The 18,420-nt window shown below is 35.1% G+C and overlaps 1 protein-coding gene and 1 pseudogene across 2 annotated transcripts in view; one reads left to right on the top strand and one right to left on the bottom strand.

Annotated features, from left to right (window-relative positions):
• LOC105464459 (bromodomain and WD repeat domain containing 3) overlaps window positions 1-18,420 on the bottom strand; it is a 134,047-nt gene that overhangs the window by 27,366 nt on the left and 88,261 nt on the right. For both annotated transcript variants that reach the window (XM_011712408.3, XM_024787598.2), the window contains exons 19-25: window positions 17,533-17,719; window positions 16,115-16,208; window positions 10,800-10,949; window positions 8,776-8,852; window positions 6,074-6,242; window positions 4,856-4,969; window positions 1,315-1,422 (exon numbers count right to left, since the gene is read on the bottom strand). In XM_011712408.3, coding sequence (XP_011710710.1) covers window positions 1,315-1,422; window positions 4,856-4,969; window positions 6,074-6,242; window positions 8,776-8,852; window positions 10,800-10,949; window positions 16,115-16,208; window positions 17,533-17,719 — 899 coding nt within the window. The remainder of the gene's footprint in view (window positions 1-1,314; window positions 1,423-4,855; window positions 4,970-6,073; window positions 6,243-8,775; window positions 8,853-10,799; window positions 10,950-16,114; window positions 16,209-17,532; window positions 17,720-18,420) is intronic.
• Window positions 11,053-12,096, top strand: LOC105464526 (proteasome subunit alpha type-1 pseudogene; annotated as a pseudogene).

Below are 18,420 nucleotides of genomic sequence, written 5' to 3'. Positions count from 1 at the left end.
GGTTGCAGTGAGTGGAGATCGCTCTACTGCACTCCAGCCTAGGTGACAGAGCAAGACTCTGTTTTTTTTTAAAAAAAAAAAAAAAAAAAAGAAATCACATGTTTTATTCAGTCCTGTGAATCTAAAGAAGAACTCAACTTTTACTTGATGCAGAATAGATGGAAGCTGTCCCTATCTTCCAGAAGATGATTATGTAAAGCTCACATGATAAGCTACTTTACCACCTGATGACATTAATAAAAAGTTTTACAAACATCTAAATCAAATCTTTATTTTAATAAATATACATATTCTCAGCTGGGCATGGTGGCTCATGCCTGTATCCCAGCACTTTGGGAAGCTGAGGTGGGTGGATCACGCTGAGGTCAGGAGTTCAAGACTAGCCTGGTCAACATGGCGAAATCCCGTCTCCAATAAAAATACAAAAATTAGCCAGGCGTGGTGGCATGTGCCTGTAATCCCAACTACTCAGGAGGCTGAGGCAGAAGAATCACTTGAACCCTGGAGGCGGAGGTTGCAGTGAGGCGAGATAGGGCCACTGCACTCCAACCTGGGCAACAGAGTGAGACTCTGTCTCAAAAGAAATAAAAAATAAATAAATAAATATACATATTCTCTCTTATATCCTTCCTGTCAAGAATCATCACACAACCCTTCATTTACCTGGAAAACTATCATAAAATGGCCCTTTAGTCTCTTGTTCAGAAAACCAAACTGAAACACAAATAAACCTAGGTAGAAATGGTGGTGAATGTATACCTATGTCTGTCTGTATGTGCACGTGTGCATATATAGACACACATATATATATACAAATGAATGAAATATTGACAAAATCATTCTCCATAAAGTATGGAGCCACATGGGTATTATATATGTAGCTACATGGGTAATATATTAAAACAGCTATTTTACAAAACACCATAAGTTTCGGGGCTTATTGTGATTTATCATATTTAATATATACCAAAGCTGTCAGAACCTTGAGAGTGTTTATAGTCTACACGCTCAGTTTATGAAGCATCCAGAACATACAAAGTTGCTGATTAGAGAAAATATCCACACAAGGGAACTCCTGCTTTGCTCTAATTATGGACTAGTATAGACTAGACAATAGAAAATAGCATACAAATTTTAAGAAACATATAAAATGTGATCCATAATATTCAGTTCTACAAGAGTATAGTACACCATCTTATCTTGGATACACAATCAACAGTGAAATATTCATAAAACTGAGGAAAAAAACCATGGGTAAGCAATTTAATTCCAAAGCTACTTCAATTGCATAGCTTATGAATTTGGCAAACTTACCCTGAGATCCATTTTGTTCCATGGCTGTTTTTGTAAATTAACACTGTATATTTTTGATTTCCTTACAGCCCGAACATAAGCTTCATGTCCTTGCCTAAAATAGATAAGCTAAAACAGAAAACATAAGGTATTAAACAGCAGCATCCTATATAACACTGTATGTCCAATATACATTCCTACAAACATCCTCTTCTGTTTGCAGAAAGAAATAATTATAATACTGAAAGACTTCATACAATAAAGGTTTCAAATTATGTTAATTCAGTACTCACGCCTATGTAGCCCTGTGCTCATTACCACATCATATAAACACAGTAAACACAGTCCTTTCCCTTCAATCAGCTTCATAAGTGTGCTGAAGAAGCAGAATCACGGAAAATGTACACAAAACTGGTCATATTTTAAAGTATATGTGCCCCTCCATATCCACAGCTTCTGCATCATCAAATCCAATCAACTGCAGGTTGAAAATATTTGATATTTTCTATAGATATAGATATATAAAACAACACAATTACGCCGGGCATGGAGGCTCACGCCTTTAATCCCAGAACTTTGGGAGGTTGAGGCAGGTGGATCACCTGAGGTCAGGAGTTCGAGATCAGCCTGACCAACGTTGCAAAACCCCGTCTCTAATAAAAATACAAAATTTAGCTGGGCGTGGTGACACATGCCTGTAATCCCAGCTGCTCGGGAGGCTGAGGCAGGAGAATCACTTGAACTCGGGAAGTGGAAGTTGCAGTGAGCCGAGATCACAACATTGCACTCCAACCTGGGCAACAAGAGCAAAACTCCCTCACAATAAATAAATAAATAAATAAATAAATATATAAATGATGATACAAATAAAAAACCAGTATCGTATAACAACAATTAATACAGCATTTACATTGTATTAGGTATCATAATATAGAGATAATTTAAAGTATATAGGAGGATGTACATAGGTTATATGCAAATACTAGGCCTTTTATATAATGTCCTTGTAGATTCTGTTATTTGCAAGGGGTGCTAGAGCCAATTCTGTGTGGATACCAAAGGACAGCTATACTATACTTCAAATTATAACTGACACTCTATCAAAATTTTAATATTCAGTCTACACATTTCATATAAACAGTATAAATCACAGGTTAGTAAATGGAGTAATTTCAAGGCAAATTAAAAGTTGCCTGTTACAGGAGTTCATGTCAGAACTGGCATATTATGGAAGGAAAATGAATTCAATTACTTAATTCTTCAGCTCTTTAAGCCACCATTTACTATCGTTTTCTGTATTTATTACAAAAAGTTTCTTTTCCTTAAGTTTAAAAGCAGTGATAGAGGCTAGGCACAGTGGCTCACACCTGTAATCCCAGCACTTTGGGAGGCCGAGGCGGGCAGATCACCTGAGGTCAGGGGTTCGAGACCAGCCTGGCCAACATGGTGAAACTCTGTCTCTACTAAAAATACAAAACTTCGCTGGTCATGGTGGTGCACGCCTGTAATCCCAGCTACTCTGGAGGCTGAGGCAGGAGGATCGCTTTGAACCCAGGAGGCAGAGGTTGCAGTGAGCCAAGATAGCTCCACTGCACTCTAGCCTGGGCAACAGAGCAAGAGTCGGTCAAAAAAAAAAAAAAGTAGTGATAGAGATAAGTAAATAGAAGAAAGTAACAAAAAATACCATATTATGAGATTTCTAAAATACATTAACATACTCTACCAATCAATACTAAGTTAGAATTTCTAATAGCTAAAAATTTGAGCAGAAAATAAAAAAGGTTTAAAATTAGTAAATAAAATAATTGTAAGGGTTAAAAACCAATAATACACATGATATTAAGATATCCTTTATTATATATTCATTCCTGAACTCAACAAATACTGATCATTGAACATCTATGTATAGGCACTAGATGCTGTGATAAGGTATAAAAACATTTCCTCTAGGATATGGAAGCACATGTGGATATATAACTATAACGCAAGGTAGAATATATTATATATCAGAAGAGAAAGATAATTGAGGTAGAAAAGCTTATGAGGACAGAGGAACTGGTCAATGAAAAACAAGGACAACATCCTGGAAAAGTTAGTATTTGAATTAGACCTTGAAAATGATAATTTTAAGAAGCAATGATCTGTGGGTAGGGATATCTAGGCAAGACAATAAAGGCTTAATAGTAAGATGAAGTAAAAAGTAATGTTGCCATTAAGAAATGAATTATATAAAAAGTGTATGTTTGCCTTTATAATTTCTTTAAAAACATTCTCTACATATTCATTGTCTGATTTACATACATCTTCCTCATTACCTGAAGAACTGTCTTCACCTCATATACATTAGTCTTGAAGCATATAAGGATAGAGTAAGTTTAACAACATAGAGGAAAAGGAATTCAACCAAAGAATGGAGAAAAATGGTCCTTAGACAGGAGTCTCATCAGATCCTAGAGTGTATAGATCCTTGTTTTGTTCTATAAAGTTTTCTAAGGTAATTAAACATGACTCCTCTTCTGCCTCCAGAAAATAAAAACAGGCAATAACTATAAGAAATAGTGATTTGAGATATGCCAATAACATTTTACAAGTTCTCTGTTTTTAAGTATAGCATTCGTCAGAAAATATTTATTAACATAATTATGCAAACAAGCATTACTCAGAAGTCCAATACCTATAAGAAAACATCAAAAGAAACATTTAAAAATATCTAAAGATAATCAGCAGGTAATAATTTATTTGTAAGGCTATTTGATAGCTACTCTGATATAAGATCTCTATAAGAGGCAATTACAAAAAAGTTTTGTAAAATTTTTATTGTTCCCAAAATGTTTAGAGTCAATTTGCAAGGTTTTGCTCCTTCTGCTGCTGCAGTGACAATATTACATTTCTACTATCACTCTTAAATTTAAAACTGTGTAAAAACATTGAATCAATAAAAAAAATTAGTATATCAGACAATATCCAAGCCAAAAAGAGTTCTAATGTTCCAATATTATTTTATTATTTTATAAAATAATACTAAATTTCAAAATAAAATGAAATTTTTTTACCAGGTAGAATTTTGATTAATTTTTGGCCAATAATAAATATGGCTATACTTGTCAATCACAGACTCAGAAAGAAAGACCTGTTTGCAAAATTACATTCCCCTACTCATTTAAAGGAGTAAATACCTTCTTATGTACTTTCTTTCAGGTTGAACTTTTCTTTTAAAAAAAAATATTGGAACATGAATGAGGACTCAAAATACCACTCAATTCTACTAAGTGGCAATTCAGATTAAAATAAAGTCAATTATTTTCATGACTTCATAAGCTGATTAATTTATCTCCATATTCAATGAGCATCTAATAGACTGAATCTACTGTGCCAGGCCCTACGAAGGATACAAAGATTAATACTGTTCAATCACCTTCCACAAGAAATATATAATTAAGCAGAGCAGATAAGATACTGTATATATTATTATAATGGAATTAGGAATATAAATATATTCAGACTGATTAAGGTTAGTGCTCTTGAGGCTACACAGAAAAAGGTTATAACAGGTAACAATTACCTCATCTCCCATTTGTGGAACAAATGGGGAACGTCGGGGTATAGTATCCAAGATCCACTGAGGGGCAAACCATTCTTCATTAGGCTCACCTGCCATAGAAACCAGTCCTCCTTTCTAAAACATAAAAACATGAACAGTATATGTATAAAACACAGTTCTCCAATACATAAAATACATAAACAATAGTATGAAAAATAGTAGGCAGAGAAGATTAAAAATTTCAGGATACAATGAAACCTAACGTATATAAATTTGAATGATTTTGCTTTATTACATACAACTTTTCTGGCAATAAAAAAATCCCGTTACTAAATTTTAACTGACAGGTAATAACTTGACACTATATACTACCTGAAAACCATAACTTTTACATATGTCTCTTGACTACCACATGAATTCAAATGTAAGAATAAGTTTTTGCCCATAAAATAGTGATAATCTAGAAAATAATTATGTCTACTAAAGCAAAAGACTACAGAACGTGTCTATAATCAATTTTGAAGTTAAAATTATAATAACTACATAAACCAAGTCTTTAAATCATTTAAATCAATTTATAGTAGGGAAAAGAAACTGTCACTGGGATGAAATAAAAACATGAAGGTAAGCCAGGCACAGTGGTACACAACAGTAGTCCCAGCTAACCAGGAGGCTGAGGTGGGAGTATTGCTTGAGCCTAGCAGTTCGAGTCTGCAGTGTGTTGTGATTATGCCTGTGAATAGCCACTGCACTCCACTCTGGGCAACATAACGAGATCCCATCTCTCTAATAAAAACACCAAAAAACAATGGAATGGAGGAAAAGTCCTATACAATTTATCATACTCTTCCATGTTACAAGTTAAAAATGTTAAAAATTAGGACTCAAAATACCACATGACAAGAATAATAATGTTGTCAGATAAGAAATGTTATCAGATAGAGGTGACAAGAATAATAATTTTGTGAGACAGTAGTTTATTTTAGGACATTGCCACATTTTAACAAATGATTGTGAATATGTTTGAATAACAAATTGTAATGAAACATTCTAGCCTCTACCTTTGGTAACAGAAAAATTTCAAAAATTCTTTACATTTTGAAGTGAAACTACTTTTACTTACTTTCTCAGATGAAATGTTATTTTTAGAGAAAAGTCAATGTTACTATTAAATATTTAAGTATCAAAGGCAAAAAAACAAAAAATAACAAAAACAAAATAACTCATAAAGTTACAAACCTTCTTTCTAGTCTGCTTAGGTTTCTTTTGCCTTTCTTCTAGGGACTTCAAATTTTCCTCATCAGAGCTGCTGCATATTTTCCGTGTTGTCTGTCTCGTTTGTCTTTTTGGGGGTTGTAAATTTATTCCAGCATCTGCTGTCCAATCAGAATATTCACTTGATGAATCACTGTAAATAAATCAAAATTATGGATACCTAAGTACAGAAAAGGAGTAGTTTTACTTAATAATTGAAAGATCATACTGTAATCAAACAGCATTATAAATGACATGGCTGGATTTTGTTCTAACTTAAGAGAAAAAATATCAGCCAGGCGCGGTGGCTCACACCTGTAATCCCAGCACTTTGGGAGGCTGAGGTGGGTGGATCACGAGATCAGGAGTTCGAGACCAGCCTGGCCAACATGGCAAAACCCTGTCTCTACTAAAAATACAAAAATTAGCCGGGTGTGGTGGCATATGCCTGTAGTCCCAGCTACTTGGGAGGCTGAGAGGGGAGAATCACTGGAATCCAAGAGGTGGAGATTGCAGTGAGCCAAGACCGCACCATTGCACTCCAGCCTGGGTGACCGTGAGACTCCATCTCAAAAAAAAAAAAAAAAGAAAATCAATATAGAATTTCAATCATTATCTTAGTAATTTTAATTAAATTCCTAATTAAAATCCCGTCCAAAATCACAAAAGCTTCTTCAAAATAAAAAAGCATCTTATTCTTGGAAATGTTGAAATGGGATTATTTTAAAACTGAAATAAATACATATACAGTCATATACAGTCATGTGTCACTTAACAAAGGCGATACCTTCAGAGAAATGCATCATGAGGTGATTTTGTCATTGTGTGAACATCATACAGAGTATACTTACACAAACGTAGACAGTATAGCCTACTACACAGCTATGCTATATAGTAGAGCCTATCGCTCCAAGGCTACAAATTTGTACAGCATGTGACTGTACTGAATATAGTTGGCAATTTTAACACAATGCTAAGTATATATCTACACAATACTAAGTTTATATCTACACATAGAAAAGGTACAGTAAAAATGTGGTGTAAAAGATTTTAAAAAAATGTATACCTACATAGGGCACTTAACATGAATGGAGTTTGTAGAACTGAAAGTTGCTGGTGGTGAGTCAGTGAGTGATGGTGAGTGAATGTGAAGACCTAGAAAATGACTGTACACTATTGAAGACTTTACAAACACTACACTTAGGTTACACTAAATTTATTTAAAACAATTTTATTTCTTCAATAAGAAATTAATCTTAGCTTACTGTAGCATTTTTACTTTATACTTTTTAGCTTTTTTTTAACTTTTTGACTGTTTTGTAATAACGCTTAGCTTAAAACACATTGTACAGCCGTATTTTTTTTTTTTTTTCTTGAGACAGAGTTTCGCTCTTGTTGCACAGGCTGGAGTGCAATGGCACAATCTCGGCTCACTGCAATCTCCACCTTGCGAGTTCAAGCAATTATCCTGCCTCAGCCTCCTTAGTAACTGGGATTACAGGCCTCCGCCACCTCGTCTGGATAATTTTTGTATTTTTAGTAGAGATGGGGTTTTACCATGTTGGCCAGGCTGGTCTCGAACACCTGACCTCAAGTGATCCTCCCGCCTCGGCCTCCAAAAGTGCTGGGATTACAGAAGTGAGCCACCACGCTCGGCAAATTTTTTCTTTATCTCTTTACTCTATAAGGCTTTTTTCTATTTTTAAGGTTTAATTTTTTTCAATTTTATTTTAAAACTTTATTTAAAAACTAAGACACAAACATTAGCCTAAGCCTACAGAGGGTCAGGATCATCAATATCACTGTCTTCCACGTCCACATCTTTTCCTGTTCCACTGGAAGGTATTCAAGGACAAAAACACATGGAGCTTTTATCTCCAATGATAATAATGCCTTCTTCTGGAATATCTCTTGGAGGACCTGACTGAGGATATTTTACAGTTAATAATTTATTACAAGTACGACAAGTACACTCTAAAATAACAACAAAAAGTATAGCATAAACTGAGCATATTGGTGTGCATCTGTACACCCTGCTACTCAGGAGGCTGAGCCTGAGGTGGGAGGACTGCTCGAGCCCAGGAGTTCAAGGCGTGCCTGGGCAACATAGCAAGACACCATCTCTAAAAGAATAGAAAATGAAATGAAGAAAACATAATAATATATAAGTATAGCATAGTAAATAAACCAGTAACATAGTTGTTTATTAAGTACTATATACTGTACATAACTGTATATGCTAAACTTTTGTATGGCTGACAGTTCAGCAAGTTAACTTACACCAGCATCCCCACAAACACGTGAATAATGCTTTGTGCTACAGTGTTACAATGGGTATGATGTCACTAGGTGACAGGAAATTTTCAGCTTCATTATGGGACCATCGTCATATGCACTCCGTCATTGGCTGAAAGATCATTATGCAGAGGGTGAATATGATTGCCAAGATGTAGAATCTTGGATTTAAAAAGAATCTTATTTTGTAGATGAAGAAACTAAAAGGCCCACAGTGACGTCAGAAAGATATTGGGAGAGCCAGGATCACATCAGGTCTCTCGGCTTCCAGCCAGTACCTTTTCTACTATAAAACACTATTTTAATTCTGATTTTACCAATTTCCTACAAGAACATAATTTCATATTAAAACTGTTCAATAAATTCGACCAAATTGAAATCATTAAAACTACCTGGAAGAACTTTCACTTTGCCATTCAACAACAGGATCCTCTACTGAAGCATCACTTGTGCCAACAGTTTCGTCTTCCTATAACAAAGAGCCAGCAATTAAGATATATGGATATTACCACCTAATGTATTTCTAGTTAAAAAACCGCTACCTATTTTACAGCATTTTTTGAATTCTGCCCTCAAAAAATACTCTCCTTAAAATGCACATATTGTTCTAAGTATATCTGTAACTCACAACTAAGTCTACTAGGTATTTCTAAATTTCTGGCATCATTATCTTATTGATATAAAACATCTTTTTATGATTTCAAAGACTCAATAGATTTTTTAAGTCCAAATATAACCCTCTTAAATACATTAGAAACATTGTTTTAAAAATGCCTATATGTCTCTATCAAGTTAATATAATTACTCTCCACTAAAAATTTTAATTATATTTTTTATGTAAAATTTTAAATACAGTAGAGAGAACAGATAACCCGTGTACACAATCTCCAGTTTAGACAATAATTAACTTCCTATTTTATCTATACCCTCACCCACTGCCTTATACTCTTAGCATTAGTTTGATGCACATCATGACCAAAAAAACCATTTTAACCATAAATATGTATTAAGATTAGGATTTGTTTTAGAAGTACAACCATAATGCTGTTATCACATTACATGTAAAAGGGAGCATCAGGCCAGGCACAGTGGCTCATCCCTGTAGTCCCAGCACTTTGGAAGGCCAAGGCAGGCAGATCACCTGAGGTCAGGAGTTCGAGACCAGTCTGACCAACATGGTGAAACCCTGTCTCTACTAAAAATACAAAAATTAGCAGGGCATGGTGGCATGCACCTGTAGTCCTAGATACTTCGGAGGACGAGACAGGAGGATTGCTTGAACCTGGGAGGTGGGGGCTGCAGTCAGCTGAGATTGAGCCACTGCACTCCAGCCTGGGCAACAGAACAAGACTCTGTCTTCTGCTTGTTTGTTTGTTTTTGTCTTTTTTTAAAAGGGTGGGGGGAGCATCAGTTCCTGAACAGTGATCATTCTTTTAAGATCAAGATTTCATACGGGTGGGGGTGGGGCATGAATGGAGGACATCTTTGATAACAGTTTAAGAACTGTGAATGGGGCCAGGTGCAGTGGCTCATGCCTGTAATCCTAGCACTTTGGGAGGCCGAGGTGGGCAGATGACCTGAAGTCAGGAGTTCAAGATCAGCCTGGCCAACAGGGTGAAACCCTGGCTCTACTAAAAATACAAAAATTAGCCATGCATGGTGGCGCATGCCTGTAATCCCAGCTACTGGGGAGGCCGAGGCAGGAGAATCTCTTGAACTTGGGAGACAGAGGTTGCAGTGAGCCAAGTATGTGTCACTGCACTCCGGCCTGGGGACAGAGCAAGACTCCATCTCAAAAAAAAAAAAAAAAAAAGAATTGGGAATGGCACGCGAATGACAGTACCATATATTGTCAATGCATGATTAAACCTTCATTATGCATTTAACAATGAAAGCTGTTAAAAGAACAAAAAGACTGGAGAACAGAAGAACAAGATGAAAAGAAGCTACACTCTTTATTCATTACCATGAAAAAGGTAGATCTGAGAAAAATCAACACTCAATGATCTCCATGAGAGGGGAAGTCAATAATAACAAAAAATGTGTATATTATGTTGATTAGATAGCCAAACAGTTCTGAAACTGTGGAACTTATTAAAGTTCTTTATATTTCGCTCCTTTCCATTTCTAGGCTGATTTCCTCTTAAACTCTTTTTTTCATTGTGTCAAAGGCAAACTCTTGCTGGCATATTTGATACCCTCACAAAGACAGCATCTGAGGTACAAATCCAAGAAGACACCTAAAGGAATTAAATATGCCCAAATATACCTACTAAATGTATTATTAATGAACAAATCTCTTACAAGAATATAATTAAAATAATTTTCTATTAAAGAAGTGACCCTTAAACCCAAATGGATGATACGAACTGGGAAACAAAAAACTACATCAAATAAATAATAGTATATATCTAACCTCTGAGGAGCTGTCTGAGTCTTCCTGTACACCTGAATTTTGACATGAAGGTTGTGAATTATGCTCTATGTTGGACCGTGTTTGGTAAGTATGTTGACGTTTGCGCTGTGTCCTTCGTAAAGAACGCCCACAGCTAGGCTCATAATCATTCTGTAAAAGAGAATAATAATAAATTTTAAAAAAGGAAAATCTCAGTAAACACACAAGGAACATATATAAAGGAAATTAGGTGGGGGGTAGGGGTCAGTAGGAGATGAGAATAAGTTCCCCTAAAGAAAGCCAACATATAACTATATTTATACATATTTAACCCACTTTCCACTAATATTGATCACTCTCCTATTTTGTAAACCTTGTGAAAAATTAAAGACAGTGCTGAAAAGTCTGGGTTGCAAAGTCCCACAGACTTCTCTGTACACTGCAGAGTGATAGTTTAGGCAGCAACTCCTTGATCCTCAGTTTTGCCAGAAGCTGCAACCAGACCTGTGCCGGAACCACGTTTGGAAACCAGTATGACAATGATATCATTGTCTGGAGCAGGATTCATCAAACTGACTATGCAATGGAAGCTGTTAAACAAGGTTCAGCCACAGTTGGTCTGAAATCAAAAACCCATGCACTATTGATTGCATTGAAAAGGGCACCATCGGAGCTTGCAGCTCATCAGAAAATATTCTCCATGTTGACAATCATATTAGTATCTCAACTGCAGGGCTTACTGATGATGGTAGACTGTTATGTAATTTTATGTGCCAGGAGTGTTTCAATTCCAGATTTGTATCCGATAGACCACTTCCTGTGTCTTCTCTTGTATCTCTAATTGGAAGCAAGACCCAAATATCAACACAACAATACGGCTGGAGACCATATGGTGTTGGGCCACTTATTGCTGGGTATGTTGATATGGGCCTCGCATTTTCCAAACTTGGCCATCTGCTGACTATTTTGACTACAGAGCTATGTCCATTGGGACCCGTTCTCAGTCAGCTTGTACTTACTTGGAGAGACATATGTGCAAATTTATGGAATACAATTCAAATGAACTGGTTAAACATGGTCTGCATGCCTTAAGAGAGACAATTCCTGCAGAACAGGACATAACTACAAAAACGTTCCCATTGGAAATGCTGGTAAAAATTTGGAGTTTACAATGTATGATGATGATGATGATGATGATGATGATGATGATGTGTCTCCATTCCTGGAAGGTCTTGAAGAAAGGCCACAGAGAAAGGCACAGCCTGCTCAGCCTGCTGATGAACCAGCAGAAAAGGCTGAAGAACCAATGAAACATTGAGTGACAATCCAGCTGGCACAGCCTGCTCAACCTGCTGATCAACCAGCAGAAAAGGCTGATGAACCAATGGAACATTAAGTGATAAGCCAGCCTATGTATGTATTATCAAATACGTAATAATGCTGGAAGACATACTGATGATACTAATCATCAGTAGAATGGTAGTGGAATGGTATGTTTTAGGTATCAGTCCAGATTTGAGCTTTTTCTAAGTAACCTCACTAAAACCATATAATGGTGTACATTTTTCTTTGAGATGTCTATATAATCATTTTCTAGAAAGTACAGGTATCTGTACTAATGTTTTTATATGAAAAAAGTAAGTGTCTTTGTGATTTTAAAGCCAACTGTAATATAAAATTGTTTCACTTCCTGAAAAAAAAAAAAAGAAATGTCTGGGTTGCAAGAATTTGCCCATTCATAATTTACATATGCCACATTATTCAGAATTATTATAGGATGAAGCAAGACATTTCAGTCACATTTGTGTATATATAATATGTATTTATTTAGTTATTCAAAAATCTAGAAAACTTTTTTAAAGTGCTAAGATATATAAGTGGATTTAATAATCTACACTTTTGTTCATTCTAGATTAACATTGAAGACTAAACTCTGATCTTTTATTTCTCTTGCCCAAATTTCTATCTAAGAGGCCTTCTGCGGGGGTGGCCTCTTAGATACTTTTTATTCTAGATATTCTAAAGATCTAGAATATCTAAGAGGCCTTCTGCGGGGGTGGGCATGGGAGCGGAGGTTCCACGCTTTACAAACCACGAAGTCGCATCAGAGGGGTTTTACTTAACCCTATATAATATGTTTTAACTTTCCAGTCTGACTCTGGCATAACATCATACAACAGAGAAAGAAAGAAATCAAAATATTTTAACCGCAAATATGTTTCTTTGTCATTTCTTGAAATAGCCCGGTAAAGCTGTCTTAAAATCAACATTCTGTAGAGAATCCCGTTCTCTTTCCAGGCCTTTTTCCTGATCCAGGAGAGAATCAACCAAGAGTCTGGCACTTTTATTTAAGTCTGAAAAGAAACATTTGCTATCTACTCTCTGTGGAAAAACTACCTAGAGGTTTCTTCTGCGTAATGAGAATCTCGGTCTCTAAAACTCCTTATCTTAACCCAGACATTTCCTTCCATTGATTCTAGGTCTTTAGACAATAACTTAACTCTTTCAACTAATTGCTAATTAGAAAATTTTAGAATCTACCTATGACCTGGAACCTCCTCTGCCACACCCCCCTGAGTTGTCCTGCCTTTCTGCACCAAACCAATGTACTGTCTTACATGTACTGATAGATGTCTTGTCTCCCTAAATTGTACAAATCCAACCAGTAGCCTGACCATCTTAGGCATATGTTCTCAGGACTACTTCTTGAGACCAGTCACTGGTCACTCATATATGGCTCAGAACAAATCTCTTCAAATATTTTACAGAGTTTGATTCTTTCATCAACAGCATTCTTAAGATTCTGAAGAGTTAAAAAGTATCTTTAGAATGAATTTAGTCCAATCTCCAACCCCCCACCTCTGAAATACAAAACTAGGTCCAGGAGAGAGTTGTTTAAAATAAAAATGAAATAATAAATCTTAGATTACTTCTAACAACAGAAGGGAAAGGACTCAAAACAATCTACATACAAAAAGTAACAATTTAATTTTCGGAACTGAAATCTAAACTCTGTTCCTTTTTTCTTCTCTTGCTCAAATTCCTATCTCAAGCGTCTGGAGAGTCATGCCTTACAAACCATAGAGTCCCATCAGAGTGGTTTTATTTAACTCTATATAACATGGCTTTACTTTTCCAACCTCACTTTGGCATAACATCACATGACAGATAAGGAGGGGAATCAGAGTATTTTAACCCCAAATGTTTCTCGCCATATCTTGAAATAGCCCTGCAAAGCTGTCTCTTGTGGGGGAAAACCTACATTGTGCAGAGGATCCCCTTCAAGAGAGAATCAAGTAAGAGTCTGGCATCTTCTTAAGTCTGATAATAAACATTTACAACTATTTTCTCTGAAGTTTGCTACCTGGAGGCTTCATATGCATAATAAAGAATCTTGGTCTTCACAAACCGTCATTTTTTTTTTTTTTTTTTTGAGACAGAGTTTCACTCTAGTTGCCCAGGCTAGAGTGCAATGGTGCGATCTCAGCTCACTGCAACCTCCGCCTTCCAGGTTCAAGCAATTCTCCTGCCTCAGCCTCCCGCCTCAGCCTGCGAGTAGCTGGGATTACAGGCATGCACCACCATGCCCAGCTATCTAAACCCTTATCTTAATCCAGACATTCCCTTCTATTCATTCCAGGTCTTTAGATAAAAACTCTTTCAACCAATTTCCAGTCAGAAAATTGGATTGGAAATTGACCTGGAAGCCCACTACCCACCTTCCAGTTGTCTTGCTTTTCTGCACCAAACCAATATACATTTTACATCTATTGATTGATGTCTTATGTCTCCCTAAAATGTATACAACCAAGTTGTAGCCCAACCATCTCGGGCACAGAGTCTCAGGATCTCTTAAGGGCTGTGCCACAGACCACTGGTCACTCATTTTGGGCTCGGAATAAATCTCTTCAAATATTTTAGAATTTGACTCTTCATCGAAGGCACACAGACGCACAGAAATTCATGCCATGCTTAATCCCTTATATCCCATTGAGGATTATTTCTACTATTTGTGGACAATATAGAAGAAAAGAAATTGAGTTACTATGGATAACTTACTTGTAGTTATAACAAGAATTGGCAGTATATTCATTTAGTAAAAAGGTCAAAATAGAGATTTAATTTTTAACAACTAAAATTTGAAGTGAAAACTATTTTATTCTAACCTTTACAAATACAAAACATTACTACTGACATTCCATTTAGCTAAGCTGCAATCCTAGAATGTAATTAGGAACCAACAAGTTTAAAAGTGTATGTAAATGTTTCACGTTTTCAACATAAGCAAAAATATCTACAGACCTAAGGACCCTGTCCATTAGTCTCAGTCAAGTCTGATGTTTGATAAAATCAGCTTAGTAGGAAAAAAGAATAAAAATCACTGTTCTGAGTCATTCAAAAATCTCTTAAAAAAAAAAAAACTAACAAAATAAAGTTAATTTCTTAACAATAAAAGTTAAGAGTTAAGAAAGCAAACATCAAAATGATCTAATATTTGAAGATACCCATTTCATATTTATCTAAATTTCTGTTTATCAATTATGGGAAAAAAAATTCAAAATCAGGGTCCATCACCTAGATTTGTTTAACAACATCAAAATCATCCTAGACTCTTCAAATTACCACACTCTACAGAAACTATGGTTAAATTTGGGAAGAAAATTATACATTTGGTGTACCTGAGAGTATTCTGCTTAGCAGTTTCTTTCTATAGTACATCACAATATACAGATCATGTTTTGCTCCTAAATGATTGGTAAGCCAGGAATGGGTCTAGGGTAGGGATCAGCAAACTTTTTCTGCAAAGGACCAAAGTGTAAATATTTTTTGGCTTTGCAAGTCATACAATCTCTGTTACAACTATTCAATTCTGTCTTACAGCCTGAAAGCAACCATATACAAGATATAAATAAGTGAACGTGGTTGTGTTCTCATAAAAATTAACAGAAATAGGTAGCAGAACTTATTTGGCCCATGGGCTATAGTTTGTCAATCTCTGGCCTAGGATATCTGGATCATTTGTTTTACTTTCTAATTAGTGATCTGATAATATATTTAAGGTTCCACTTTGACCATATAAAAATGGTTATTTTAATACAAATATCTTATACCTACAATGACCACATGTCCTAGATTTGGGGGGACACTCTGGACTTATAACTTTATTCTTATTAATAATAATCATATATCTCAATTTGTGGCTCAAAAAGTACGTGCCTTATATGCAGATACCTACTAAAATAGTCTCTTAATACATAACTGCTGCCTCTCAAAAGCCTATTATCTACAAATATTTGCAAATAGTGTATCCCAAAGTATTGTAAAACTATACTTACCCTTTGAGTAGTATAAGATGGCTTTTTCTTCTTTTCAACTGTATAAAGACTGATTTCTATGTCACCTTTTGCAGTTCGACATTCTTCCTGTACCCTAATAACAAGTCAAAGGTCAAAGTAACAGAAAATCATCAAAAAGAAAACCAATCATCTAAGAGTCAGATAACAAAAATACTTTTAAACATATAATTTGCCATCTGAACTATTTTTAGGTGTATAATCCAGTGGCATTAATTACATTCAGAAAGTTGTGCAACCATTATCAGCATTTCCAAAACTTTTTCATCACTTCAAAGATAAACTCTGTGACCATTAAGCAATAGCTCCCCATTTTCTCCTTCTTCCTAGCCCCTGAAAACCTCTAATCTATTGTATGTCTCTATGAATTTGCCTAGTCCAGATATTTCATATAAGTGGAATCATATAATATTTGTCCTTTTGTCTCTGGCTTCTTTCGCTTAGCATGTTTATCCATGTTGTAGCAGGTATCAGAACATTCTTTTCTGTAGCTGAATGATATGCCATTTTGTACATATACCACAATTTGTTTATCTGTTCATTTGTTGGTGGACAATTGAGTTGTTTCCACCATTCGGTTATTGTGAATAATGTCACATTTAACACTGGTATACAAATGTCTTTGAGTCCCTGCTTTCAATTCTGCTTTCAATGTTTTGAGTAAATAATCATTTACTCCAAAGACACAAGTTAATTATGTCTTTCTTTTTTCTTATTACTGCTGCCTTCTTATAGCAGAAAGCAGAAGAAAAGAAGAAACCAAATTAATTTTGCTACTTGTTGGTTGATCTGGTAAAAGCTTGGTTAGGAAGATACTTGATTAAAATGAATTGTACATATTCTCTGTAAATATCCTTTCTCTTTTCTAAATCTATTTCCAGTTGCTGTGGAGTATCTGAAAGTTGTTATTACAGCAAATTTCAGGGTTTACAAATACGAATAGGGATTGTAAGCTTGAAATTAATCCTAATGAAATTCTTTCATCCAATGAAGTCTACCTAAATGACATTTCTAAAGATACTCTAAGCACTAGCATCTAGCAAATAATTGTACTCCCAGGTTGCTCAAATGTTAGGGTCCATATATCACTCACATATTTAATTACGTAAGACCTCATGAGTTCTTAATACTACTTGTATTCTTTTCTTCAAATCTAGGCTATAAACTGAGAACAGAGATAATGTTTTGCATTTTCAATATTCCCCAAAGCATTCAGCACAAAGCTGAAGATAATCATTATTTGTTATGGAGTGAACTCACTGGAATAATATGGAAAAACTAATGCATGACTAAACTATATTTTAAAATACCTCATTTACTAGGCTAACATAGTACATTTCAATTCACTTCCTAAGAATAAAGCTTTAAATTTTCTTCTAAATGTTACCTTACTGACTCACCTACTAACCCCATTATTTAGTTCATTGACCACCACTCTTCTGCTCCATGCCATGAGATCTCTTTCAGTGGCCATCTGGCTCCGAGGAGCATTGTTATGCATTTGTCTAACACCTTCAATTTGACTACTATGTCTTCTAAGCCTGATGTTTGGGGAAGAAGATATGTCCATGTTTGGACTTCTCAGAGCTAAAACAAAAACAAGGAAAATTGTCACTTTCTGAGCAAAGGCACCACAGTTTTCCAGAACACAGCTCTAAATAAAAGAGTAGATTCAAAGATAGTACTGCTGTAAGAATTGCTATCCCTTTGTTCTATATTTTCTGTACCCTCCTTTATGTTTTTCATATTGTTATAAATAAAGTAAGCACTTTTATTGAGAAATGTTTAAAATTTCTATAATTATTTTAATTTTTTTCAAAGTAGTTTCACATCTGACATCTACTAAATGCTCACAGAATATAAAAAAATGTATTCAACATGATTTGGAGATTCACAAATGTTTATTAGTGCTAGTTCAGGAAGCAGCTTTTTGATCTAAATTCTATCTTTATTCTCTCCATTACAGTGTTTCTAGATAAAGCATCAATAAAACTTTCAAAAATGTTAAGATTCAAAGTGTAAATAATTATTTTTTTAAATCAAAATTTCATTTTCAAGATTGATGAGCAAAGAAAGAAAGAAAACAAAGTAACAGAAGTTTTATTTTTTAATACTCCAGAAAGGTTCATGTTATTTTTCTTATATTTAAAAAAAAAAAAAAACAAATGGAAACTGAAACATCCAACTGTTAAATGTCAGAAAAATTTCAAAACAAATGAATATTACCAATAGAAGTCAGTGGGGTCTCTTGACTAATGTCATTTCTAATCTGTCCACAGAAACCTAGT

Source organism: Macaca nemestrina, chromosome X, assembly GCF_043159975.1.
Source record: "Macaca nemestrina isolate mMacNem1 chromosome X, mMacNem.hap1, whole genome shotgun sequence".
Classification (NCBI taxonomy): Eukaryota; Metazoa; Chordata; class Mammalia; order Primates; family Cercopithecidae; genus Macaca; species Macaca nemestrina.
The sequence above is the reverse complement of the archived record's forward strand: the minus strand, read 5'-3'. Positions and strand labels throughout refer to the sequence as shown.